This window comes from Ruditapes philippinarum, unplaced genomic scaffold, assembly GCF_026571515.1.
Source record: "Ruditapes philippinarum isolate M1 unplaced genomic scaffold, ASM2657151v2 ctg815_1_1_1_1, whole genome shotgun sequence".
Taxonomy (NCBI): domain Eukaryota; kingdom Metazoa; phylum Mollusca; class Bivalvia; order Venerida; family Veneridae; genus Ruditapes; species Ruditapes philippinarum.
In genome coordinates this window covers 123324-150328 of record NW_026856539.1, presented here as the reverse complement: position 1 = coordinate 150328, position 27005 = coordinate 123324, and the positions used below count along the sequence as shown (strand labels likewise).

Genomic DNA, 27005 nt, shown 5'->3' with positions numbered 1-27005 from the left:
TTAATTTCTATTTGGCCCATAGTGTTCAAACTTCATAGGATGATTGTCCATATTGAGTAGAAGACCCCTTTTGATTTTGGGGTCACAAGGTCAAAGTTCAAGGTCACCTTTACCTCAAAAATGAAAACAGTTTCCAGAGTATAACTTAAGTTCCATTTGGCCAACAATAGTCAAACTTTATTGGAGGATTGCTGTTTGAAAGAGGTAATACTTTATTTAATTCATGTAATGTCTTACAAATGTTTCATCCTTACTAAAAAGGACTTTAGGGCATATAATGTTCCGCCTAGCGGTGCTCTTGTTATATATGTTTTACCTTTTACCTCATATAGACGTGTTTTCACGCCTTTTCACCCTCCCTTTTGATGCCTCAAATAGTGAAAACCATGCCCTATTTATAAGATACATCGGGGTGCAAGAGAGGGGGTACCCTCTTCTGCACGGGGGTTTGAAGGGTGACTGCCGTCCCTCTCAACTCCAAGAAAAAAATAAAATTGTGAGAGGCTCAAAAATGCATCAGGTCGATCTTAAGGTAACGTGTAACCAACGCTGAAAGCCCTTCAATCTGTCCCGACCCATCGGGAATTTGCAGCTTTGATGGAAAAAATAACACAACATAGAGATTTTGAAATGTCCCCTAGTTGTCATGGTAACAGGAAATCAAGATACAAATGCTATGGCTTAGTAAACCGACGTTCCAGCTTTACTGGTGAATGAAGACCTCAGGTGCCCTTCCGTTGCATTATTTTAGGCACGGGTACCTGAGTAGAACAACCGACATTATAGTTTCATAGCAATTTGAACTTGTGTAACAGGGGGGGGGGGGGTTCAATGTAAACAGCCATTTTTCACAAAATGCTTATGCGGGAATGGGTTACTTGGTCAGCAGATTCTAGTATACATGTGTACCTAAAGCACCGTAAGTTAAGTCTGCTGACCATATAGTATAAGAAGAAAATATGGCATAAACCATAAACCAATTTTTACTAACATTGCAAAATAAATTAAAACTTCACTGTAAATATCATTTTCCTCTGTCCATAAGCAGTTTCTCAAGGTTGAGCTAAATCACTTTGGCTATATATAAAACAAGTGGACACAGAAATCTAGTATACTTATCTTTTATATTTCTTTTTTTTTTTATTTAATCATATTTATTTACTATCTTTAAGAAATATAAAAGCGCTATGTTCACCAAGCACCAAAAATGGCTCGATCTTAGATATTGATAAAAATCTAAAGAAGCGTCAATTTGATAGGTAGTTGGTAGTTTGATATTCGAATAAACTACTACACCAGCTGGTAGTTGGTTATTCTTATTAATTCCCCACTATCTACCGGCAGGTAGTTGGTAATTCGAATTTTGCATGTTTCCCTAAAAGAACAACAACAACAAAAAACAACAAAACTAAACAGTAAGAATTTTTTCGCATTAAATTTAATGGATAGATGTGTTTTTCAACATTGAAGCACATTGTCTCACTATGTCCACCAGCGGAGTCAGTTGGCTATAGTACAATATGCTGACCAATTAAACTTATACATTGTAGTAGGATCTGCTGTTAAGTTAATCTTAAAGTGAAAATTGTTGACCAATTAATATTAGATATATAGAAAAAATTATTTGTTGACGTAAATTTCTAATTACATGTATCTTTATTTACAATGTTAGTAATATAATAAATTATTCATTTACAAAAAATAAAACCACTGATGACGATCTATGAATATATTTCGTTTGTCTTTTTAATAAAAGTAATAAACAATGATTTTATTTATTTTTTCATCTTTTAAATGTCAACATAAGATCATTTTCATCTGAGGATATTAAAGTTTCACACAATTTATTACATTTTCCGTCTATGTATAACTCTTTCAGTATTTATATACAAAATGATTCTTATTATTAATTTATGATTTCATTTAAACATTATTAGTATACAGAAAAAAAAACAACAAATAAATAATAAAAAGAAACAGAACAAAAAGAAAAAAGATGACAAAAGTAAAATTATCCCATATTCTATACCGTCAGCTTATTCGCCAGCAGTTTAGAACCGTCCACCAAAAGGCGAGAGTCGACAGTGCGATAACGCGATGACGAGAGTGCGACAGTGCGATGACGAGAGTGCGACAATGCGATGGCGACAGTGCGATAACACTATCGCTCTGTCGTCATCGTACTATCGCGTTATCGCACTCTCGTCATCGCATGTCGCACTCTCGTCATCGCATTGTCGCTATCTCGTCATCGCACTGTCGCACTCTCGTCATCGCATTGTCGCACTCTCGCATTGTCGCCCTCTGTATGTTAACGTATAACCACGATGGCCCTAACGGTATTCCGTACTTTTGTGCTATAGTAACTAGGAGGGAGTAAAGCTTTTTTGTTCATTTAAAATATATATTAACTAATAGTACTTTCTAATGGACGTTATGCTAACGATATCCATCAAATTTTTTCTGACTTTTAAAAAAATGATTCAGAAAGTGTGATTATCTTCAATCAAAAATTCACGTAAAGTAAAACTTGCACAGTGCCAGAAACTTGTTAACAGACTCCTCTAGATGTTGACTATGAATCCATAACATATTGATTTATTCGAACACAGTTGAGATATGTTAAAATAGATAAATACTTACCGTCCGTCAATTATGTATTTATACCGACATGTTTATATACTAGTAGGCTACGGTTGTCTACCCATTTGATTGTACGGTGTGTTATCAGGTTCGGGATGGCTCGGCAAGCCTCGCCCCTTTCTAGCCCATATCAGCCTCACCTGATGAAATTGATATGAAAAGACAGTAGGTTACTCAACCCCCCCCCCCCCTTGGATAAAAGTCACGCTATCACTTTGGTTTCGTTATTTTGTTTGTCAGTGAAAGATTGCCATGAGTTAAATTTCCACTAAACGGCATCTAACGCCATTATGACCACTGCGGAACATAAATGGAAATACGGAAGTGTACAGAATTCCATATATTATAAACATAAGGGTTAAATACGGGAAACTGAAAGTACGGAAACGTACGGGACCGTATATCGAAAGGACTCCACTGAGGTTTTATGACACGACGCATGTAGCATGTGCAGACAAAAATAACAATATTTATCACACACCCGTGCCGATTTTGCGACTCCGTAAATATGGTATTGCACGGCCGTGCATATATTTTGACGTGACGTCATTAGCGTTATACAAACAGTGTAAAGACGCGCCAAATATCTCTTTATTTGTATAAAGATTTACAATGCATCACTCTGTCATGATCTAACCAAAAGAAAATACATGTACTACAATAATATAAATTCTTCTTTGCCATTTCTAAGAAGGAACAATTTATTCGTTTCTAATACATATAATGTGCCTTAAAAAATGTTTAAGAAATAAAAAAATAATAGCCTTTTCTATGCATAATGGGCCTTTGAAACAATGTCAGATCTATTGTTTTGATATCGATATCTCAAAAAAGCTTCTGAAGAACAGACTTAGATATATTACATTTGTCACTATCTTTGTAACATTTACCAAGGTTATGACATCAAGTTTGACTCGTCTTTTCATCATTTGAAAAAAAGCAATATGTCTATGTAAGAAAATCATAAAAATACGTCTTATCTGGAAAAAGGTAAGCACATGTCGTATAAAGACTATAATAGTATTAAAATTTAGACTCGGGGTCTAAAATTTACCCAAACTATGGGTTGCTTAATTTTACCCGAACAAACATATTAAAGATCTTCTGTAAATACAATGGTGTGCGCATTTAATAGGAAAGAAATATGCTTGTCAAAAAACCACAATACCTTGTATTTAGATGTGTGTAACATGGCCATGAATAAGTGGTATTAAAGATTTGTCAAAATTGCCTCTCCCATGGTTTATTTTTTAAAAAATGTTTCTTCAGAACATCTTTTTTGTTGATCGTAACCGAATAGATTTGGAATGCACGAAAATCTATAATTCACATGCTTTACCAACGTCACCAGTACCTATTTAGAATTTTAAGCAATAACTTAGATATTTGAAAAAAAGTTTGTCTGAATTATATCTCTCATCTATGTAGTTTTGGAGTTTACCTGAGGAAGGCATATATTGTTAAAATAAATCCTAATAAAGCCTGTATTATATTTGTATTGACCGAAATCCTGGTGCCTTGCATGGAATTTAGAGTTGAGATCAAGTTTTATCAAAACCAATGATATGCCATGGTTAAAATGAAATTATGTCAAGATATTGTGATTGTTTCATATATTAACATCCATGTCAAGATATTGAGATTTTTTCATAAATTTAAGTTTTGAGAATTACATATGAGAAAAAAAAATAAGGATGTAAATAAATACATTGTATATACTCAACATCTGGAAGAATAAAATTTGACTTCTGCAAGTCACAACAAAAGGAGGAAAGCGGTCATTAGGGAGTCGTCTGCGTATTGACTATCTGTTATGTTATAGAAGGATGATGCAGACTCATCACGCTATCCCGCTGATATCCAATAACTATAACTGTCAAGGGGACCGCAATTGCCACTCTATATTTCATCCAATAATACAAGACAGCTGTAACACCAAAAGCAACAAGAGAAAATAATGCCTATACCAGCCTAATGCTTGTGTGTGTGTGTGTGCAATAATTGAATTTGCTTGGACCATTAATGATGTTCTAAAAGTTTATAAAGAGAGGAAGTATCCATTCGGTACTTAATGGAATGTGAATGCACAATACTGGAGGAGATATATGGTAATATTTTAACGGATTCTTATAAAAAATATATCAGAAGAAGCGGAGATCGGGCTGTCCACAATGTCTTCTCAACAAGTAATATTTATACTAGATATTGGATATTTTTAGTACGCTAAGAAATTATGGATAATCCCGGATAAAAACAATTATTGTGATCTGATACGTGGTAGCTAAGGAGATTTCCACATAAAATGAGCAGTAAAATAAATGTTGTTTTCTTCAGTTGAAGATATCCAGACTAAAATTGAATTATGTAATCAACAAAATGTGGAATTGTTGTACAAGAAATTTTACGACAAGAATATGACAATTTCGTGCATAGAAAAAAGTATGTTTACAAAAACACTACAAATTAAAGCATTGAAGGGAATAAAGAGTGTTTTTGGTATAACTGTATTGTATAATGGAGACGAACAAGTGTCACAAGGAGTTTATTAAAATAAAATCATGTTGCAGTTATTTCAACAAATATTTCAACAAATTTGATAATTATTTGAATTGTTCAAATAGCTAAATAAAATGGGGTCCGACATCATATTGAACATAAGTGTTTTATTAGGAAAGTCAATGTTCTTAAGTTTTATCAACGTCTGGAAGAGTGTAAATGCAACTACAAGAAAGTTCTGCACGTGAGAAGGTAATTTTACCTGCACAATTCAATTTATAAAACAAAGGAAACAACTCTAACAACTTAGTATGAGCCTGACACCGTCCTCGTTATATACAGTGTGTCGTTGTTTACGGTATGCTCGCCATTTTTGTTGCAAAGCAAGTTACGTTTTAAAAAATTTGTAGTGTTAGTTCAGAAAAAAAATTATGCAAGCAAGAAAGAATCGTTTACAGTTGCCTTTTGTTATCTGTGTGAGTTTTGTTTGTGTGGCGTATTTTGTGTTTGCATTGTGTACGAGCCATTTCGATCTGGAGAAGAATAATGAGCTAGCTGTTGAAGCTAATATCAATCAAAACTATCCAAATATCCGCCAGTTCATCTTACATTATTGGCCGACTAGAAACATTGGTAACACAGAGACAACGTTCTATGAAATGAAATACGGACAGTCAATATTTTATGAGAAATTACCCTCTTGGGATTATAGAAACTTATTAAAACAGACGCACGTGGCTCGATATAAAGCATTTGATCAGAGAATAACTGGATGTGATTATAAAGAATTTGTTGATATTTTGGAACAGTTTAAAGCATTGAGTGATATGAACAATTTAACATTTATGTTGTACGGTGGGTCACTGCTTGGGTCGTTCCGACATTTCGGTGTGATACCATGGGATGACGACATTGACGTCTTTATGAACACGTCTGATAAACAACGACTATTGAAGGTGCTGGTAAATACGTCTAAATATGCAATACACTCGCCATCAGATAGGCAGTGGAAATTTTACAAGAAACGAAAAATTAACACATATAATTGTACCGATAATTCCGAAGGGAAAATGTATGCAAAGCACATAACATGGCCATATGTAGATATTTTCTTTTTCTTGGAGAATGATACGCATATTTGGGACGAAAACTCGATGTACAGCTCAACTTACATTTTTCACAAGAAAGACATATTTCCCCTGACTTTTGGCTTATTTGAACATTTGATTGTACACGTGCCAAGGTGCACGGAAAACGTATTATCAAAGACATACAACATTGAACTATGTGTAACGTCAGTCTACTCGCATAAGTATGAGACGCAAAGTACGTCATCACAGCTTAGTCTACCGTGCAAGCGTCTCTATAACTTCTTCCCCTTTGTGTTTGGAGCAGTTACAGGGCGTATTGTATACCGGAAACTGGTGATAAATGGGAAAGTCCTGTACGGAACTATATCAAACAATATGGCATGTTTGAAAACTTGACCACGTTTGAAAATGACGTCATAATAGGCCAGGTCAACATTATTTACTAAACAAGACCGAACTTCGTTCAGAAAACAGAATCGTATAGTTTATAATTTTGATGATATGCACGTGTCTTATGTGAATTTTTAATATTTTGAAATGCTTTTCTTTGGTTCACTTGACATTTATTAGATTTTAGAATATTATGATAACCATGCGTAATTGTATAAGACGAATTTATCACATTGTTTTTTTTTCATGAATGCGCTTGACATAAAAGAAAACGTACATTGTATTTGATTGTTCTCCAAGAGACTGCATGTGTCTTTATTATTCGTTATTTCCATTGTTCGCTTTATCTTGTGCTGAAAAAAACATCCGAATAAACTGTTCATTTTATTGATTTACCAATAAAATTTACTTAAATATACTGAGTTGTTGTTGTTGTTGTTGACATGACGTGACTGAAAATATGTTTTTGAGACTTGTGTATTATTTGATGCAGGTCTGGACAAATAACTTATATGCAAAATTTCTTATAATTTGCTCGATACGTTTTGTTGTCCTTCTTCTTCTTCTTCATCAGAACAATCATTTGAACTGAGCAAAATTTCAAATTATTCGCTCAATCCGTTCTTCAGAATAATCATTTAACTGTGCAAAATGACCCAAAAATGAAAAGCGTTATAACGATATTAGCTCTAATTGGGCTAACAATCGCACACAAATTTATTTGTAATTTAATTTTGAGTATACATGTAATCTTTATTATATTCGCGTATGTTACTTTTTTTTGTTACCAAGTTAATCCATGAAAAAGTTTCAAATTTTATCAGACTTTAGTGGGGGTCCTTTAAGGACATGAATTTTGCTTTTTTCAGACAGAATGGAAACGTTTTTATAGAACTAATCTAATCTACAGGATTTTAGAATATGATAAAAGAAACATTTTGAGCCGGAAAATATCTTTTTCCCCCCTTTTTTTTAGTTATCTGCGCTTTGTTTTCGGCCTATTTTACTCAATGGAATCAGGGCTAGATTATATAAATCTCTGATCAAAATAAACGTTCACCCCATGTTAACACACTGGCTTAATTCTACAAGCTATACTCAAAACTTAAATTCAAAGACAATGCCTAAAATTGTTACTGTTTTTCTAAACAAAGTGAATTTAAATATTTCGGATCGTTTTGTTAAGACAGTTTCAAATTTATTTTCTCTCATTTATTAAAGAATTCCTTTGCGAATAAAATATCTAATTTATTATACTAGAATAGTTAGTAAATTATAAAGACGTCGTTAAATATACTGCATCGTGGAGCTAGAGACATTTACATTTTAGGTAGGTTTTACGATAATTTGGGGGGTTACAACTGCACAAAACAATGCGCTCTGTTACAATAATCTAAAAACCTACAAATCAAATATTGTATAATAATTATCCCTCAAATCTTTTATTAAAATCAATAGTACTAACGACATTCATTTCGTTTTTAACTCAGAAATAACACGTACGGGATCTGTCCGTAAGCAAAGGATTTTATTATATATTTTTGTGTTAATGAAAGTAATCAGTTGTCCATTACGCTACCGGAACCGGAAGTGATCACTGCCTGCACTATAGAGCCAGGCTCTACATTGTTAATCACCAAAACTGACACTGGGCAGTTCCGGAAATGGAACTTGGACAAGTCTATTTAAGACATTCGGCATTTTAATGGTGGATAAATCTATATTCCTAACATTAAATCACGATGTGGATGTCGCTGAATGCTTGGTATTATGCTTGGTATTTCTGACGGAGTATACGATAGTCTGCGTATTAGCTAGAGTTTAAGATTTTAAAGTGAACATTTAATCGATTAATAAGTAGAAATGTTAAAATATTTGTCTCACAAACAAAGGGTGTTCCTCTTCAAAGGTTTTTGAATTGTATGTACGCTAAGTTGTTCTCATACTCCTGATAGAAATCGAAATGACAGCAACAACAGAAAAAATCATCAGACGTTTTTATTGTAAACTTGTGTAAACAATAATTATTATCTCAACGATTTATTGAAACATCTACTTAGTAACTACAATGCATATTAAATGTCTTCTATGTATAATCATTCTATAAGACACTAGATATTTTGCTAAGTGTTTATTTTATGAATAGTATCCCCAGAGAAAGATACCAATGGTCATCAGGAAAATGGCGTTTATGTTGACAAACCACTTCCATTTAGGATGTTCCTCTATGGACGTAAGCTGCCGTTCCCTTTCCTTATGTTCCTCCGCTGTCACTTCTTCCGGTGGCTTCGGAGATTCATACCCACAAATAATGTACACAACACGGCGCCATCCCGGTAATTCCTCTGACAAAAATATATATAATACATGTATATGCATTGAAACTTGTTGATGACATCATAATTACTTAGGCTTTATAAAGGTTGTTCAACATGAAATGTCAACGCATCACGATAGTGGCTGCGAGGGCAAGTGGTTAACGCGTCAGACTGGTAGTCTAAAGCTTTCTAGCCGTATGGGTTTAAACCCCAGCAAGAAATTTTACGTTGCTTAGTGTTGGCTTGTGCGGGGATGGATTCAAGAGCGTGTCAATAAGCGTATAGCTGCCTACACAATTTGCATCGAACTACAATAAGTTCTGTATAAACTGCATCCTTGTATTATGGATATAATAGAACTAAAAGGTTATGCAGGATACATATATGCTGCAAGTCTTTAAGTTGACAATTTAACTACAATAGTTACTGATAACAACGTAAATATATGCTTACTGTATTACTGTATAGACGATAAACTAAACATATTTTCATGTATCACAATTTAGTCAGTTACAGTAAAACCTCACTAAAACGAACATGTAGATGCCTCAGTTTTGCGCGTTGTCAACTCATGATTTCTGTGACAATAATAATTATGATAACAGGCTTCAAAGTGGTTTCAAACAAAATGAAACACTCAATATACACTTGCATGTTTGACATAACATTTGGATGTTTAACTTTTTTGTGTCAATAACTATCAATATAATACATATGTATATCCCAGGACTTTACAATTTACATTCTTACTTTGTTCGTGTGTGGCATGTTTCTGCGCATGCTCGAGCGCACGTTTCTTGTAATCTATTTCCTCATCAAACGGTATACGCTCTATGGTACTGTGTCTACTCCACCATGTCAAACGTTGTAACTGAAGATGTTATTCACAAATTTTTCTTCATAAAGTTTACAAAGTAAGAATGAAACACACAAAACATTTTTTTCTATTCAAATACACCAATGTACACTTGTCATTTTATACAAATGAAATTGGCATAACAAACCTTTCAGTAACTAAAAATAGCAAAAGAAGACAATAAATTCGAAGAAATTAAGAATGAAAACTGAAATGTGTAAGTTACTCTCTTTTGAGTAATAAACAACAATCTTTTGACTTTCCTCTGCGATTTACAAAATAGCTACTTACATGCTCTTCTTTGATTGGCTGTGTCATAAGGGAAACAGTAAATGTTGTAAACAGACTAATGAAGAACAATATAATGGTGAAGTGAAGGAAGTGAACTTTTGATATAATGACTGGTCTAGTGTCCTCTTCACCACAAGCTGGGCTTCCATATCCGAAATCTAGACCCATCCGAATTAAGCCTACCAACAAGCCAATCATTAAGCCCCAAAACGCTCCCTTAAAAGAAAAAAAAACGTTGATGTTGTCTTTTTTCTTAAAGACTTTGAAATTACGAGTATCTTCGCAAACGTTTTAGTATCTCCAAAGATGAAAAAACTATCAAAAAGTAATTTCAGACCAATTTTTGCCTGCGTTATCATCACAAAAAATATGAATACTTTGCATTGTATTTTCATTTCATTTCATTGCAGTATAGTTTTATGACTTTATACACATAGAAATCTTGTGTAAAATACTGCAAGGTGTCCGACTATTCTTTAATGCCAAAAATTATAAAATGTATAGCATAAATATCTTGCAACTACTGTGTCATGTCAAAAATTTTGTGAACATTCATGCAAACGTTTTCACAATCATACCATTGGGTCAATGTTAAATTCAGTTATTCAAAGAAATTTAAATAAGTAAATTTTTCAAAGACTTATTCCAAACATCATATCCATAGGTTAAATAGTCATAAAAAGAGGTCAAAGGACAAACAAAAACAGTTAACACTACGTGACAACAAAACTATAAATGGTTGGCTATCGTCCTGCTGAACATGTAAATGTCATATCAAAGAGGTCAGAGTGAAAAACATTTTATATTCCAGTATTCCGCTTTATTCTTTTTTATTTAGGCAACGCAACTAATGTCGAACAGTTACACACTCAAAATATCATCAGGTATTGCAAAAGAAACAATCGGCATCGCTATGTACATTTAAATAATACGTATCTAAAATTTGTTGCGTAAGGCTACCTTTTCGTTTGTCCTCTTCCAAAGTATGGCTAGAAGATATAGTGAGAGTACAGGCGGTGCGAGATAGCCAGTCACCGATTGTATGTAATTGAAGAGTTGCCCACCTTGAGACGCTTGTAACACCGGAATCCAAACAACACTCACACCAACAAGAATTAACACAAATATCCTGAAAATCCAAACATTTTTAACTACAAAGTCAATATCATAATACAAATAAAATACTTAATCTCGTGCTCTATGACAGCAACATCAAACTTGTAAGCATTGTTTTATTTTCTTCAACGTTTATTTAATTCCGTGTTTTCTGTTTTCACATTCACATGATACTTAAAACATGGTTACTTTTAAATTATGCTCGAGCTATTTCTGTTGAGGATACATGCATTATAACGTTAAGTTGTGTAATTTATTATTTCAGTTTCCCTACATCTGAGCTCAAAATCATTGAAACGTTGTGTTGCTTTTGTTTTTTAGATGTTTCTTTCATATTGATAAAACATGGAAAAAACGCAATATGTCGAAATTGTCACAAATGTATAATAGATTACCTCCCTAAATTTGTTGAAAATTCTATGTTGTTTTCTATACAGAAAAATGAAGCAACTTTCGCTTTTTTGTTCATCAGTCTATGTATATATTAAATAACGGGATAACTAGCAGAATATCTTTTCAAAAATGCTTTTATGGAAACGAAATATATAAAATAGATATATAAATCTAATGAATATTCTATAAAATTTAAAACAATTGAGCCGCTAGTAGAGCATTACCTTCCCACGACAAGTAATTCTCCGTCTGTAGCGGCGGGTCTGAATCTGTGCCAAATATCCATCGTAAATATAGTGCTTGAACTATTAAATACTGATGTTAGAGAACTCATCAATGCCGCCATCATCGCAGCCAGCATCAGGCCTTTCAAACCTGTAACATACGGGCACATAAAACCACGACTAGCCTTTAAAAGTTGAAATATTTTATTTGCCCTTAGCCATCGTGTATAAGAATTCTGCGCAAAATATGAACATTCTTTTTGACTAGTCTTGTGGTTCTACCAAAGATCTATATCTGAGATAATTAGTTAGCGGTAAATTTACATAAGTTTTGTGTCTAAGATAATGTTCAGTGGGCATCTTAGTTTTTCCTCAACTTTAAAAAAAACTCAGAAGTTGCTATGACATTATATGGCGTTTGTGTGTTGTATGATGAATTTGACAAAAGGCATGAGCATTCTACATTATTTCAACCATAATTTCAAACACAATGTGAAACAATCTGTAAACCTGATTAGATCGATACATATGCTACATCATACAGACAAAAAATCAGATCATTATAACATGATGTATGGGTAAGAATTTGTATTAAGACCACCATAGGGAGTCTTATCAAACTCTTACCAATATAACTGCAAATCGGCTCTTACAACTCGATATCAGATAAAAATATAGAAAGTGTCACTTCTTTAATTAAGCATAACATTGTTTTCCCCCAGCAGTCACGTACAAACAAGGATGGGGTCCAATTACTTAATCTGGCAAGTAAAACAATGAGTTTTCAACAATACCTAGGATTGTTAATGCAATTCATTCCTGTCATATGAAACAAAATAATGTTTTGCTTACTTTTTCTAAAAAATAGAAACAGTCAGCAATTAATAATTGACATTTTTCTTAGAGTTAAAAGGATATGTACTCATTTGTCTCTGCGAGCTGAGCTCCACGTGCATTATCTATGTAATAAATTGAATGTATCCTCACATTGCTACAGTGTTATCAGCCTTTTTAGAAACACCTGACCTGGCTAATTAAAATATGTCACAATTTTCACTATTAGCACTGGTTTCTTCACGAAAAAAGCGGTTGCCGAGTAAGAGCCGATTTGCAGTTATACAAGTATAGACAATATATACCTAGAGGCATTAACTCAACAACCAGTTTTGGGTAAGCAATATTAGTGCATCCGGCTGGGTTATCACACACAGCTTTACAAATGTCTGGATCTACACACGCCACTTGATCTGTCAGAAGACACAGAAAACAAAACTTTAAATATTAAAATTTGTATTGTATAAAACGACCAGATAATAAAAGTTTTGACATTTTTATTAATTCCTATGTTCCTATGTTATCAACGTTATAACACTTAATTTATTGTATCAACAAAACGAAGTTTAATGATAAAATAGGACGAAAGCTACGAAGTTTAATGATAAAATAGGACGAAAGCTACGAAGTTTAATGATAAAATAGGACGAAAGCTACGAAGTTTAATGATAAAATAGGAAGAAGGCTACGAAGTTTAATGTTAAAATAGGATGAAAGCTACGAAGTTTAATGATAAAATAGGATGAAAGCTGACTATATTTGGAAGACCTGGTCAGGAAGTATAAAACATTCAAAGTAGAAAAAAGTAGATACAATATTTCAGATATTCAGCCTCAAATAATAATTTATGTTTATTGGACAAGTATTGGATATGACATGATTACGTTGAAAACAAAAATCAAATGTTATTCGAAATGGACTGAGACAAGGGGACATGTATTCGCCTTTGTTATTTACGTTTTCTTGAACGGCATGCAAAGTCTGTGTTTGTTGTGTTACATAAAGTTTCAAAGTTTATTTCAATCAGAACCATTAGGCAAAGTTTCGATTCCGGAATAAAATTCAATAAATCGATGATCAAAGTAATGATTCTTGCTTGTAACAAATTAATAAGGGTTTGAGCGCCACTGACATGTTTTAAGATTACTTATAAGACATCGCTTGCTCAAAATGTGTCTATTCGTTGGTACTAGTATATTAGCTCTTTCCTACATAAAATTACTTCTTCTAAATTCATCCTAGTATAAAGTTAAATGTGTACTTCTAAAACAATGGTTGGTACTAATAAAATAAAACAAAGCGAGAATTAGTAAATAATCGCAAGCAATTGTGCTTTCAATCGATCAATAAAAAAAAAACACTTATTTGTAGTTCTAATACATTGTATAAAATGTACAATACTGAACCTGGAAATAGTGTTCGGCTAATCATTCCGGGAAATACTGTAGTAAACAATGGAAGAATCTTTAGGTATGCCGCTAAAATTGACCCTCCTTTAACATGGTGCATATTTTTAGCTGCCAAAGAACGTTGTACCAAAACCTGTAACAGTTTGTTAAACAATTAAATAGTCTAAAGAGTACAATAAATTATACACAGTTCTGCTAATCCCTAACCTAAACATGATAAGTGTTTATAATTTATTATAACGTAATACATGTATAGTATAAAAGAAACGCGCGTCGTTTTATGATTAAATGCATATTTTTGTTTGGTTTTTAGTAAGATTATGTTTATATGGAGATTTTCCAGCTTTCGTGGTGAAGGAAACTACAACTGCCCGTCCGTGTATTGATTCAAGCGGACACCTGAGTAAAACCACTGATCTTCCGTCATCTTGCTTGATAGTTTCCTTACACGAAGGAATCCTAAGTAGTGGGGCGGGAAATTGAGAAAATAGTGCAAATTGTGATACAAGCATGAAACTTTCAGGAAATCATCATTAGACCATGTAGATTTCAAAAGTGAAGTGGGCCCAAAAATATCTCTGCTCATTCAAGATGGCCGCCATTTTCAAAATGGCCGCCATACACATTTGACGTACATACTAGCTCATTCATTCCAATTTTTAGTAGAGACATTTAACTAACACCAAAAGCATGCATATAGTTTCTCCTTTTCAAAAATTTAAATCTTACAAAATTTCTCTTTCATACCTCTTCCAAATCCAAGATGGCGTCCAATATGGCCGTTGATTTTGTGCAAAACTGTTATATTATTTTTATAGTAAAATTTGTTGCACAAATTATGTTTATTATGATAAAAAGTGTTTAAACATATCAAAGATAATCAAATTATATGTTAATTTCAATAAAAGTAAACATTTTAAAAGTTTGTGTCTTAGAAATATTTTTCAGAAAGATCAAGAAAAAAATCCTTTTTTTTTCATATTTTTCAAATTTGATTTCCTTAATTAATGTACAAAGTTAAAAAAGTTACTTTATATCTTAAACTGGAATTGACATTCCATTAATATCATGTGTTTATTGTTAAAAATGTAAGAAAAACATTAAATCTGTAGGTTTTATATTTTGTGAAAGTGGGTGGGGTAATTTTATACGGTAATTATTGTAAAAGAAAAAACAACAGAAAATAAACATAGCTAAGTTCATTCTATTTCTTTGCCTTTTTGCTTTTCTATGAATTCTAATGCAAATGTTCCAACTTAAAAAGTAGTTTTTATTGGATGAAAGTATTTTTGTCTTCCTTCGGGCCAAGTGGCTAAGCAAGAAATGCACATACAAACATTTGTATACATTCAGTTATTAAATTTGGTTGCATGATAATTTTTGTTTCAATATACTTGATATCACATATTAATTGTTAATTGTAAAGACATATAAGAAGGCAATAAATCAACTAAACGTGCTTAAAATAGCAAGCATGTACAGGAATGTAAGGTATAAAGGTAGTCCATAAACGCATATTTTTGCCTCCTTCACAATTTTATATTTATAATATAAACATGGCTTAAAAGCCAACAAAATGTATATGATGTGAAACAGATATATCAATGATATGGCCTGGCCTGCATGCAGTTTTTTGAAAAGTTAAGATACAAAGTAAGTGTATTTCCTAAAGTAATCGTATCTCTTTTTTTTTTTCTTTCAATAAGAGGGAATAATGACCCTGGATCACTCACCTAAGATCATTGTTGGAAAAAAGGTAACAATATCATTTTGGGAGTGTCAATTATGTCAGAACACACATGATTTGTGTCATAATTGAATCCGGTTGCGTTTAAAGAAACATGCTCAATATCTAGTTTCAATTTTTTCACACGAGAGGACTTTAATAACATTATTCATATATGAGTCTATATAAACTTAGTAAATTTTGACCATGTTGACCATGATATATCAAATATTTGTAGAGTATAACACAATTATGATGATACATGATTAATGTCTATGCGTCAGATTGAGATACTGTTGGTTAGGAGTAGGAGAAAACAGATTTAATACATTAGTCTTAGTAAATTAAGTGATACTCATTGCAAAACCATTTTAGACTGCAGTAGCATCATACATTCAAATGTATGCATGTTATATCAGGCTACATCCCAAATATCTTAGTTAAAGTCATTGTAGTTTAACACTAGATGTTTTTAATGTGTTTTCCTATACAAGACTGTGAACCCAGGTAGCTCTATGAGCACGGTACATTAAATATGTTGGTAAAGACACAAGGTGGGGCTACATGCTTAGTACCTGTGCTCTGTGCATTTTGATTTTTGAGAAGATTTTTAATTTTGCATGTACACTTAATGATCCAAAAGTGTTTTATGTAACTTTAAAAGAGGTCTTCTTTACTTGGCAAGGTTACATGGTGACTATCTAAGCTCTAGGCATTGTAGTTTCTTTGTTTGTTGATTTTTTTAAAAATAACAACAAAAAAAAACTTCAATAAGATTCCCGACACAGGTCTTTAAAAACTGTGTTCCTCGTGAGGGCATTTAAATCATGCTCCTGCAGTCCAAAATGGCTTTACCTGTCACTTTGTTTACATTCACTTATATATTAAAATTCTTCTCTGAAAATACAGTGTACAGAGAAGAAAATATATTGTATATCATCACATTGTGATGCTATATAAACTATTTTGGCATAGGGTCAAAATCACTTAGTTTACATGGACTCATATTGGAATATAGTTATATGAGTCTTTTTGTAGTTCTGAGAGCCTAGTTATTGGGCATGTTTCTTTTCAAATAGTATATAAATCATGACTGTATTTGGTGAAAAAAGATACTCCTTATATGATTTAAGCATTCTTCAGTATTAAAGAATTATAGATCTTAAAATTCCAGCAGTGGATCTTAGGCGAGTGATCTAGGGTCAACTATTCTCTATTGTTTAATGGGGAAAATAAAGTATGAATACATTTAGTTTATATTCCAAATCATAAGCTATGCTATGTGGGTCAAGCGGTTTTATTGATACATATTTTAGCACACATAGATAATATGATGTATCAGTCGCCTTAATTTTTGTTTCTTTTGAAAATATCATGTCTACATAAGTTATTAGAAATGGACAGTTCTAACTCAATTATACTTGGTTACAAAGATGTGCAAGTAAATATAACTTTGAATCATTCTGTTACAAGCTTTTAGCAAGGAAATAATTTTATTCATAAATAGACAACATTTCACTCAGGTCCAGTCATGATTTTATCTAACATATGGTTCGTTGATGAATAGTCAAGTCTTCTTTCTGTACAATTATCAAATTATATTAAGAATGTTGAAACAACTTATATCATGCAAACACATTTAATATTAAACTGAATGTATACATATGAGTGTATCTGCATTTATTGATATTTAAGTACACCCTCTAGACCTGAAGGAAGACAAAAATACCTTAATACAATAAAATACTTTTACAGTGACTATTTGCATAAGAATTCATAAAAGACGTTATTTTGTACTACAATTGTCTGAGTTTACCCCACCCACTTTGAATAAGTATAAAACCTTCACATTTTTTGTTTTCGTTACAATTATACAATAAAACAGTGTTGATTCAATATAAAATACACTTTAAGAAACTATGTAACTTTTGGAATTTTGTACATAGACCTAGAAAACCATGTTAGAGAAAAATGCAAAAAGTGGAACTTTTTCTTTGAAACTGTTAAAGATTTTTTTTTGTACAAAAAACTAAAAACATGACTAACAATGTGGTTAACCTAAAATTTTATTTTTGTTCTAATATGTTTAACAATTTTATATGGAAATAAGCATACTGTGTGCAAAAAATTATACTACAAAAGAGATATATCAGTTTTCATTAAAATTGGCAGCCATATTGGACGCCATCTTGGATTCTGAAGAAACATGCAAGCGAAATTGCTTAAAGATTTAAACATTTGAAAAGGGAAACTATAATGCATGCTTTGGTGTAAGTTTCAAGTCTGTACAAAAATTTGGAATGAATAAGCTATTATGTACGTCAAATTTATATGGCGGCCATCTTGAAAATGGCGGCCATCTTGAATGAGCAGAGATATTTTTTGGCCCACTTCACTTTTGAAATCTACATGGTCTAAAGATAATTTCCTGAAAGTTTCATGCTTGTATCACAATTTGCACTATTTTGACAGCAGAGACCTTATTTCCCGCCCCACTAAAGCCCCTAATGGGATTCGAACTCACAGCGGTGATGGGCCAGTGGCTTTAACAACTTAGCCGAGGAAGCCCCCCCCCCCCTTTTTCCCTGTTAACATGTAATGAAAGTAAATAATGAGGAAGACAACCTGACCTGGTCAGAGCAGAAGTACCAAGTACTGAGAATAGTAATGCCGAACACGTTTCCTGGCCAAGGGAGGTCACCTGTTGTAGCATCACGAAGGAGATGAAAAGCTTCATCAGTTGGCTTACCGCAGTCAGAATTATTCACAAGGACTTTTGGTACGGCATACTGGTATTCCTTGTAAAGCTTATTCATACCACCAACTTTAACAAAACCTGTAAATAACATGTCCTCCATTTAATATGTGAATGGTGTAAACTAGTGAACAACAATCCACTTGTTTTTCAAACTATTTCTATTTTATACGCCGTTTAGAATAAAAAAACATATTCCAACGTTTATATATTTTATTAACATATATAATTAAGATAAGTTAATGAGCTAGGACTGACAGATGTACAATTTACTTGGATTCTAAGGTGTTTGGAGCTCCACACCCTAGAAGTACCTGTGCTACCGGTATTTTATAGATATTCGTTGTGTTTTGTCATATCTGCAATTTCTTTTCCAGAAATTATTTTTAATCAATAATTTACACAAAATCAACATTAACTTTTTGTTTTATGCAAGAAGAATACGCATTTGTGATTAACAAATAAAGGTAATGTGACTAGTTATATACAAATCTTACTTATAATCATGAGTACAATAGCACCGCCGACCATAATTACTGTCTGTAACGTATCCGTGTAGATGACGGCTTTTAAACCTCCTGAAAAAATAAATATAACATTGGTATGATCATATCCCATATAATATAACAAGATTGTGTCCAACAATTCTTCATTGTTTTATACAAAAATCTGTTTATGTGTTTGTTTGTTTGTAGTGTACTGTGAGCTACGGGAAGGCAAACTTTATATGCACATTTATAATTTGAAACTTATAGGAGACTGGACTGGAAAGCTTGAGAATGGAGCAATGACGCCAACATACATGAGACAGCGTATATAGCGGTGACGGCGAGTAGAGCAATGATGCCAATATACATGAGACAGTGTATATAGCGGTGACGTTGGGTAGAGCAATATTGCCAACATGCCTAAGACAGTGTATATAGCGGTGACGGCGAGTAGAGCAATGATGCCAACATACCTGAGACAGCGTATATAGCGGTGACGGCGAGTAGAGCAATGATGCCAACATACATGAGACGGTGTATATAGCGGTGACGGCGAGTAGAACAATTAAATCAACATACCTGAGACAATGTATATAGCGGTGACGGCGAGTAGAGCAATGATGCCAACATACCTGAGACAGTGTATATAGCGGTGACGGCTAGAAGAGCAATGATGCAAACATACCTGAGACAGTGTATATAGCGGTGACGGCGAGTAGAGCTATGATGCCAACATACCTGAGACAGTGTATATAGCGATGATGGCGAGTAGAGCAATGATGCCAACATACCTGAGGCAGTGTATATAGCGGTGACGGCGAGTAGAGCAATGACGCCAACATACCTGAGACAGTGTATATAGCGGTGACGGCGAGTAGAGCAATGACGCCAACATACCTGAGACAGTGTATATAGCGGTGACGGCGAGTAGAGCAATGATACCAACATACCTGATACAGTGTATATAGCGGTGACGGCGAGTAGAGCAATTATGCCAACATACCTAATACAGTGTATATAGCGGTGACGGCTAGAAGACCAATGATGCCAACATACCTGAGACAGTGTATATAGCGGTGACGGCTAGAAGAGCAATGATGCCAACATACCTGAGACAGTGTATATAGCGGTGACGGCTAGAAGAGCAATGATGCCAACATACCTGAGACAGTGTATATAGCGGTGACGGCGAGCAGAGCAATGATTCCAACATACATGTTCCAGCCTACTGCTTGTTGTATGAATATAGAACCAGCATATATATCTGCCTGAAATTGGGGGGAAAAATGCAACAGATAAATAATAATACCAGAAGTAGATAGGGAGGTATGGATTTACACTGAAATATTATGTTGTTTTGTTTTGTTGTTTTTTTTTTTTTTTTTTTTTTTTTTTGGTCTTTGATGCTATTTTTCCATTACTCGAATCAAAGACCCCCCAGATCAGGAAGTTGATGTTCTTCCCATACATTACTTAATTATAACAACCACAAAACAGTAACAGGATTTTATCACCCGTGTTATTAAGATAAATATTTTAACTACAACTATAGCAAATGTCTGTATCTACCGTATACGTAGGTTGTATAAAACAATACACGTGGAGCAAAAGGGATCTTTGAGTAATAAGTTATGTTTCGTTATTTCCCCTTTTCAGTCCGTATCTACGCTAATAAATACACACGTAATTAAGTTAACATACATTTAATAAGGCAATAACTTACGGAAATCTTAGTGAACACATATATTAGAAGTGCTAGAACTGACATATACACTTGTAATCGTTGACCACCAAATCGTTTCTTCAAATACTCTGGTAAGGTATATACCTGAAATATACGTAATCTAGTATAAAACACTGCTATTCTTATCGTTTTCTATGTTTATCGTATTGTTTTTGTGAAAGTTAATATGATTTTCCAGAATACATTTATTATTACAATGGAAATGAATTCTACAATCATAAGTCAATTTGCTACCATATCGATTATGAAACCCTATAGCAGAACATCCCATACTGACGTTTCCACGCGGCGTTACAGTATATTTATTTATTCATATGTATAGCTGACCGTATATCCTTACTAATTACAATATAGCATGTAACAATATTTAAACAGAATGGCGTAAGATTCAATGCAATTCACAGTGTTAATATATGTATTTCCTTGGCAAGCTTTCAAACCTGATAAAATTTAAACATGTGTAGAATAATCATTGGAAATGTTTCACATGTGCTAAATTATGAGAACTGAACAGTGAGCATGACAGAGAGTGAGTGTAGATCAAAATCTCACTAGGCCAATGTCCACTTTGACAATAGCCAGCCCGGGCAACAGCCCGTTAGGACAAGGTCCACTAAGATAAAAGCCAACCGGGGAAATAGCCCATTGGATGTTATCCCACTTGGATTATAGTTCACTCGGAAAGAGTCTATTGGATAATATCCTACTTGGACAGCAGTTGAGTCCCAGTCGGATATTGTCCATGTGGGCTATTGTCCCCTCCCAGGAGAGGTTTGATTTATACTCACCATCATCAAAGATTGCAGAAAACAAACGAAAAGATTAGTGTTTATGTAATTATAAACTTACCCCACTTGCAATGTAAACAGGAACAAAAAGCCATGCTAACAATAGAAGACAAAACAAACCCTGCAATGGAACAAAATAAACTGATACACTTGCAACATGTTTTGCTTATTTAGTAGGTCATATACCATGTGCAATTTTGTTTATGATACATGATTAATATTTCATTACTATCATCATTTCACTTCAGTACAGTCAAAGATCGTTATGTTAGCTACCGCTAATGAGAAAAAAATAACAAATATTCACCGGTAGAAAACAATACGCATCGAGCAAATTGTTTACTTGTCAACACTTTCTATATTGTAAATATATATGTCTAATATTTTGTCAATCATGTAAATGTAACGGGTAGAGGCCAATTTCAAGACTGAAAATTTTTGTCAACTGTTGAAGCACACTTAATTTAATGCTTAAATATATGTGTCTCTTGAAGCTTTAGGCTACTATTTGATAAACTACATTTGTACTTGGTAGAATGTCATACTAAATAACGTAACAAAATTCTATTTAGTATTTAAAAAGAATAGATTGTTTGATATTTACGTTCAATTCGTAGCTTGCAACTGCTATACCGGATGCTGCTCCAGTTCCAGCTAGACCAACAAAGCTACCACTACCAATATTACTGGAGAAGAGAGATGCTCCAATCTGGAAAAAATATTTCATTATCATATAATATATGTGAAAGGATAACATTATTATCAGGGTAAAGATTTATATATGTTTTCTGACTATGCAATATCGTAACGTAATAGAGAAATACACGCCCTCCCCCTGAGAAAAGAACGAGAAAAGCTAAAACAACGTTGCAAATAAGATCCTGATCTTTCCAATGCAAGTATAAGACAGTGCTACGAATCAGAGCATTTATACATCAAATGTAGAATATCATGATCAAACTTGAAACATTTTTGATTATTTTTATATTCATATAAAAATCGATCTTAATATTTCCAGCAACAAAAGGTTACAATGAGAAAGTTACGGTGGCACAGAGGTATTTAAAGGGTGGGGACCATCATGTGATAGAGTTGATCAGTACTCGTGCGCACGAATTAATTGTCTCGTGTGTACGACTTAGTAACTCGTGCGTACGAGATAAATAAAAACACACAAATGTCACCTCTGTGCCACCGTAGAAACTAAACAATTTAATAAAGCTTTGTCGTTCAAATTGTTATAACTCAAATTAAAATAATGATTGCATAGATAAGTTTGTTCATTCCCCGTAAAGAAATAGATCGTTCAAGTAGTGTTTATAATCATTTGCACTTTAGAGTACGGAAAGATCATAGTCTTATCAATATCAATACAACATTCTTTTTGTAAAAGATATCTCCAAGTGACAATTTATGACTTTGTCGATGTCAAAAAGATTTAACAGGAACACTTCTAGTATACCAATTCGGTGAAAACATGTCTCAATTTATGTAGTCCATCCGGAAGTTTTTTATTTGTTTGGGTCGTCAGACCAAACAAATAATGGTAGCGAAATTTCAGAGTCTAATGTTCTTAATTGCAAATGCCGAAAGTAGTCCACTTTTTTGAAGCGGTTACTTCCCTTTTGTATGTACACTAAAGCCGAAAAATTCAAGGGAGATCACTGCGTAAAGATGGTCAAAGACAGGCGCATCAATTTTCAAGCAAAGTAATTCCCGAATGGTCAAAGATTTCTAATATTGTTTTCTGGTATTTTCTGATCGAAAATAACTAAATACAAAGCGGACATTCAATCTCTGACACAGAAGTTTATGACAAACCTAACAACAAGTAGTTCTCAAAACAGCTTAAAACTAGCGATTTAAAAGAAAGAAATATTTTATTTTGTTACAAGTATCCAACAAATTACAACGCATTTAAAGTTAAACAATAGCGTTGGCTTATAGAATTGTCAATAAATGCACAATCACAAATTACGCGGATGAATATGATTTTATCAATGAAAATACTATTTTTAGCCATGTAGATTGCCGAATACTACACAAACCGAGTATTGGAATATATAGATTCTACATGTCGGACTGTTTGGGCGAGAGGATTTTCGCTAAAATATTTACTTCAATTTTAAACAACAGGTTTACCCTGAACATTATACCTCGAAATTAATAAGGATTACAAACCTGAATGCAATGGAAGTTCTAAATTTAGAATGACTTGATATTATTCAGACATTCTGTGTATAACTTCTCCGTGGTACAGTGGTAACGCGCTCGCGTAGTGAGTGAGAGGTCTCGAGATCGAATCCCAGTCGAGGAAATTTTTTTTTTGTTAAATTCTTTTTTTAATTGTTTTTGTTAAGGAAGTAGCCATGATTTACATTGGCTGTCGTAAAAAAAGTACATAAATGATTTTTTGATGCAACTCTAGTTATGCAGAATTCCGTATGTGCCTTACAAAATGAATTATAAAACATAAAAATAAACTTATACAGAAAAATGCATACAGATATACAGTACGATTTAGATTGCAAAGATCAGAAAATACCAAAGAACTTGAAGCCCTTTGATTCTTTATAAATATACATGCTTATAGTAAGCTTCAGGATTATTTACATCTGTGTTAAACAACAGTTAAAAGTCGTTACAAGCCCTAATTTAGAATAATATGGTTTTCTTCAGGCCGTTCACATATAAATTTAACCGTGGCTGAAGGGTTTTCGGGCTCGCTTAAGAAGCGAGAGGTCTGGAGTTCAAATCCCAGTAAAGGTAACTCATTTTTTTTAAATTGTTAAAGTCAAATAAACATTGGATTGAATATCAGTGTTGCAATTAGTCTTATAGCCAATTTACTACAATTAAAACGCTGGAAAGCATTGGTGGCACTAAACATATAATCTCACAACCTGCACCTTTCTTACATTCTGAGACCCAAACAAATTCAGCGCCTTCTGTGCTTTGATTTTCTACGTAACAGAAATATATCATTCGCACTGATAAACTACATTCAGTTTTCACTAAGTAAAATAATCCTGTTTACATTGTTTACATATGTTTTGTCCGACTTGAGAAACGAGTGATATCTTTATCTTATGTTTGATATAAATTGAAATCAGACAAGACGGTGCTATAATAAAATGTGTAGGATAAAATCAGTGTCAATGAATGTCAGCCAAAGAAAAGCACCGTGGTGTTTCCCCTTTCATAATATATATCTGCCTGAAATTTAAAAATAAATACCATAAATCGGTAAAAAGTCACTCAGCATGTCTTCATATCTCCCTTATAACAAATAACCTTATGTGTACCTAATATATACCAACAATAGCTTAGATTCCATGTATAATTGGCTCTCATATTTAACTGCAACATTACAAGTACATGTATATTCTTATTATTCTTCAATATCATGTGCGTGTGTGCGAGTTTATTTGAGTTTATTTATACTCGCATGGGCGAATCCTCCTGAGAAGTATTAGTCAATTTTGATTTTGGAGGATCGTGCAAGATACAGATACAGAAAGATGCCCCAATTCCATAAGCTTCCCCTGGTTCTTCTGCGTGTCAAATGTTTAAGGCTTTAAGCACTCATACATGGGACCTGGATTTAAAGTCTCATCCGAAAGACTGATTGGTAATGTTAGTTGGCCAACCCGGGAATCTAACCCACAATGTCGAGATTACAAGTATCGCGCTCTAACCGATTTCAGCTATACGTGCTGGCTAATATAATATGCTCGCAATGGTCAACTATACAAGTCAACTCTTAATCAGTAACGCATGTGTAATCGCTGATTAGTAAAATTGTTCAAAGAAAAACCGGAAGAGCTTGTTTTCCAGTATCTAACTACCAGGTGTATTGTAACCATACCTTAAAATGATTTTCCGTTGCTACATACCGGTATTTGTTGCAAGAACGACCTTGTACCAAGGTTCAAATAACTTACCGCAAACCATAGCATGTCCCTGCCAGCCAGGAAATACCCGCTTACACTCGATCTCTGAGTTCGCCATGTTGCCTGAAGTGATACAAAAATCAGATTATACAAATGAAATGAATATAAAAAGCATTGAATAAACAACGAAATTTTTATGACGACATGCTAGATATGTGGCCGAAGTAAAACACATTTGTTTTTCTTCTTAAAGTAAACATTAACTGATATGGATACATCATACGATATCTTATACTGTCGTCCGTGATCGATATAACTTTTCACAGGTCCGAAAAAAACTATAAATAGACCTCAATTTAAGTCTATAATTGTATATAATACTCTACAAAATACTGTACTGGCAAAACCGACACGTGCCGTCTCGCGGACACGTGCCGTCTCGCGCTACAAGAAGTGAGGTTTAGACTTTCAGCAAAGACCCCGTCTAAATAAGTGCATGCTTGTGCAGCAAAGAAATGTATGTTATGTCTTTTGAGACACATTGCTGCCTTTTCTAACTCTCAAAATATGAAATTTGACAAACACTTCTGGAAGATACTTCTGCCACTGTTCCTTGAAGAGACAATAAATATTTGTATTCACACGAGCGGCCTTACCCAAAGTCCTACAGCTAGGCAAAAAGCCAGGTAGATGATTATAATAACAACGTCAGCTGTACCGACGCCGGCGTTGTTGAATGCACTCGTTATGTTGGCAGACGACATTCTATTGCAGCTGAAAACATACAATATTAAATTGATATTAATGCAAACAAAAAGTCTTAAAGGATGTCAGAATGTTTTTTTTAAGCAATGATGGACGTAGATTATAATTGAATCGTTATCTACTCGTTTGTGACGTTGTTTTTCATTAAACAAACTTCATCTTTACATATTAAAGCAATAATTCAGTATCATAAATTCGTTGTTTTTTTACGGTTACATGCCATTGTTATGTATAAACTATTGTTTTCCATATAACCCTCGCTTACCAGTATACAGCCTTACAAAGTTAACACCGGTCCGTATATCCTTTTAAAACATATTTAATTTAAGATATTATAACTGAATTAACTTTACATTAACTTTCAGAAAAAAAAACTTTAACGAAGTCATCAATATACTAAATGAGTACTTACATTCTAACTGGACAAGTATAACGTATTCAACGGATGACGGACTGTCCAAAACTGCCTGACCAGTGGAAATGAATTAATCAAGCTCCTGCGTATAATAACGTAACATATCACTATTGAAATGTATCGCCATTGAACTTTCCCTGATTTTGAATCATTTATTTAGATTTATTTACATTCCGTCTTTAAACTTGGTAAGATAACATTCACATTAACGTTGCTTTGCATTTTACAGATGTATGTCAACAAAATGAGAGCGATAAAACATTTATACCCGACTAAATATATAAACTTAATCTGTTAGAGGCTTGTACTATGTATTTATTTAAGTTTTTCTTCATTAATTTGATATGCATAACATTAAAGGTTTCGTGTC

At 33.5% G+C, this 27005-nt stretch overlaps 2 protein-coding genes across 5 annotated transcripts; one reads left to right on the top strand and one right to left on the bottom strand.

Moving 5' to 3' along the window:
- The first annotated feature begins 4550 nt into the window (after positions 1-4550).
- Positions 4551-7029, top strand: LOC132746907 (uncharacterized). Its single transcript, XM_060736181.1, has one exon. It carries the CDS (start codon positions 5571-5573, stop codon positions 6624-6626), a length of 1056 nt encoding a protein of 351 aa, XP_060592164.1. The 5' UTR covers positions 4551-5570; the 3' UTR covers positions 6627-7029.
- Positions 7030-8605: 1576 nt separating this feature from the next.
- On the bottom strand, positions 8606-26926 carry LOC132746919 (sodium/glucose cotransporter 4-like). Of its 4 annotated transcripts, none has more exons than XM_060736199.1 (17): positions 26633-26926; positions 26112-26229; positions 25507-25578; positions 22167-22271; positions 21624-21683; positions 20754-20858; positions 20246-20298; positions 19928-19980; positions 19040-19120; positions 18418-18623; positions 14059-14194; positions 12958-13065; positions 11819-11969; positions 11046-11214; positions 10086-10301; positions 9689-9809; positions 8606-8965 (listed from the first exon to the last, which is right to left on the bottom strand). In XM_060736199.1, the coding sequence occupies exons 2-17, from the start codon at positions 26217-26219 to the stop codon at positions 8757-8759; spliced, it is 1953 nt and encodes a 650-aa protein (XP_060592182.1). In that variant the 5' UTR covers positions 26220-26229; positions 26633-26926; the 3' UTR covers positions 8606-8756. The 4 variants fall into 4 exon arrangements, with proteins under 4 accessions (XP_060592182.1, XP_060592183.1, XP_060592184.1 ...); XM_060736200.1 differs by lacking the exon at positions 19928-19980 and adding an exon at positions 19875-19927; XM_060736201.1 differs by lacking the exon at positions 19928-19980 and adding an exon at positions 19610-19662.
- Between the last annotated feature and the right edge of the window lie 79 nt (positions 26927-27005).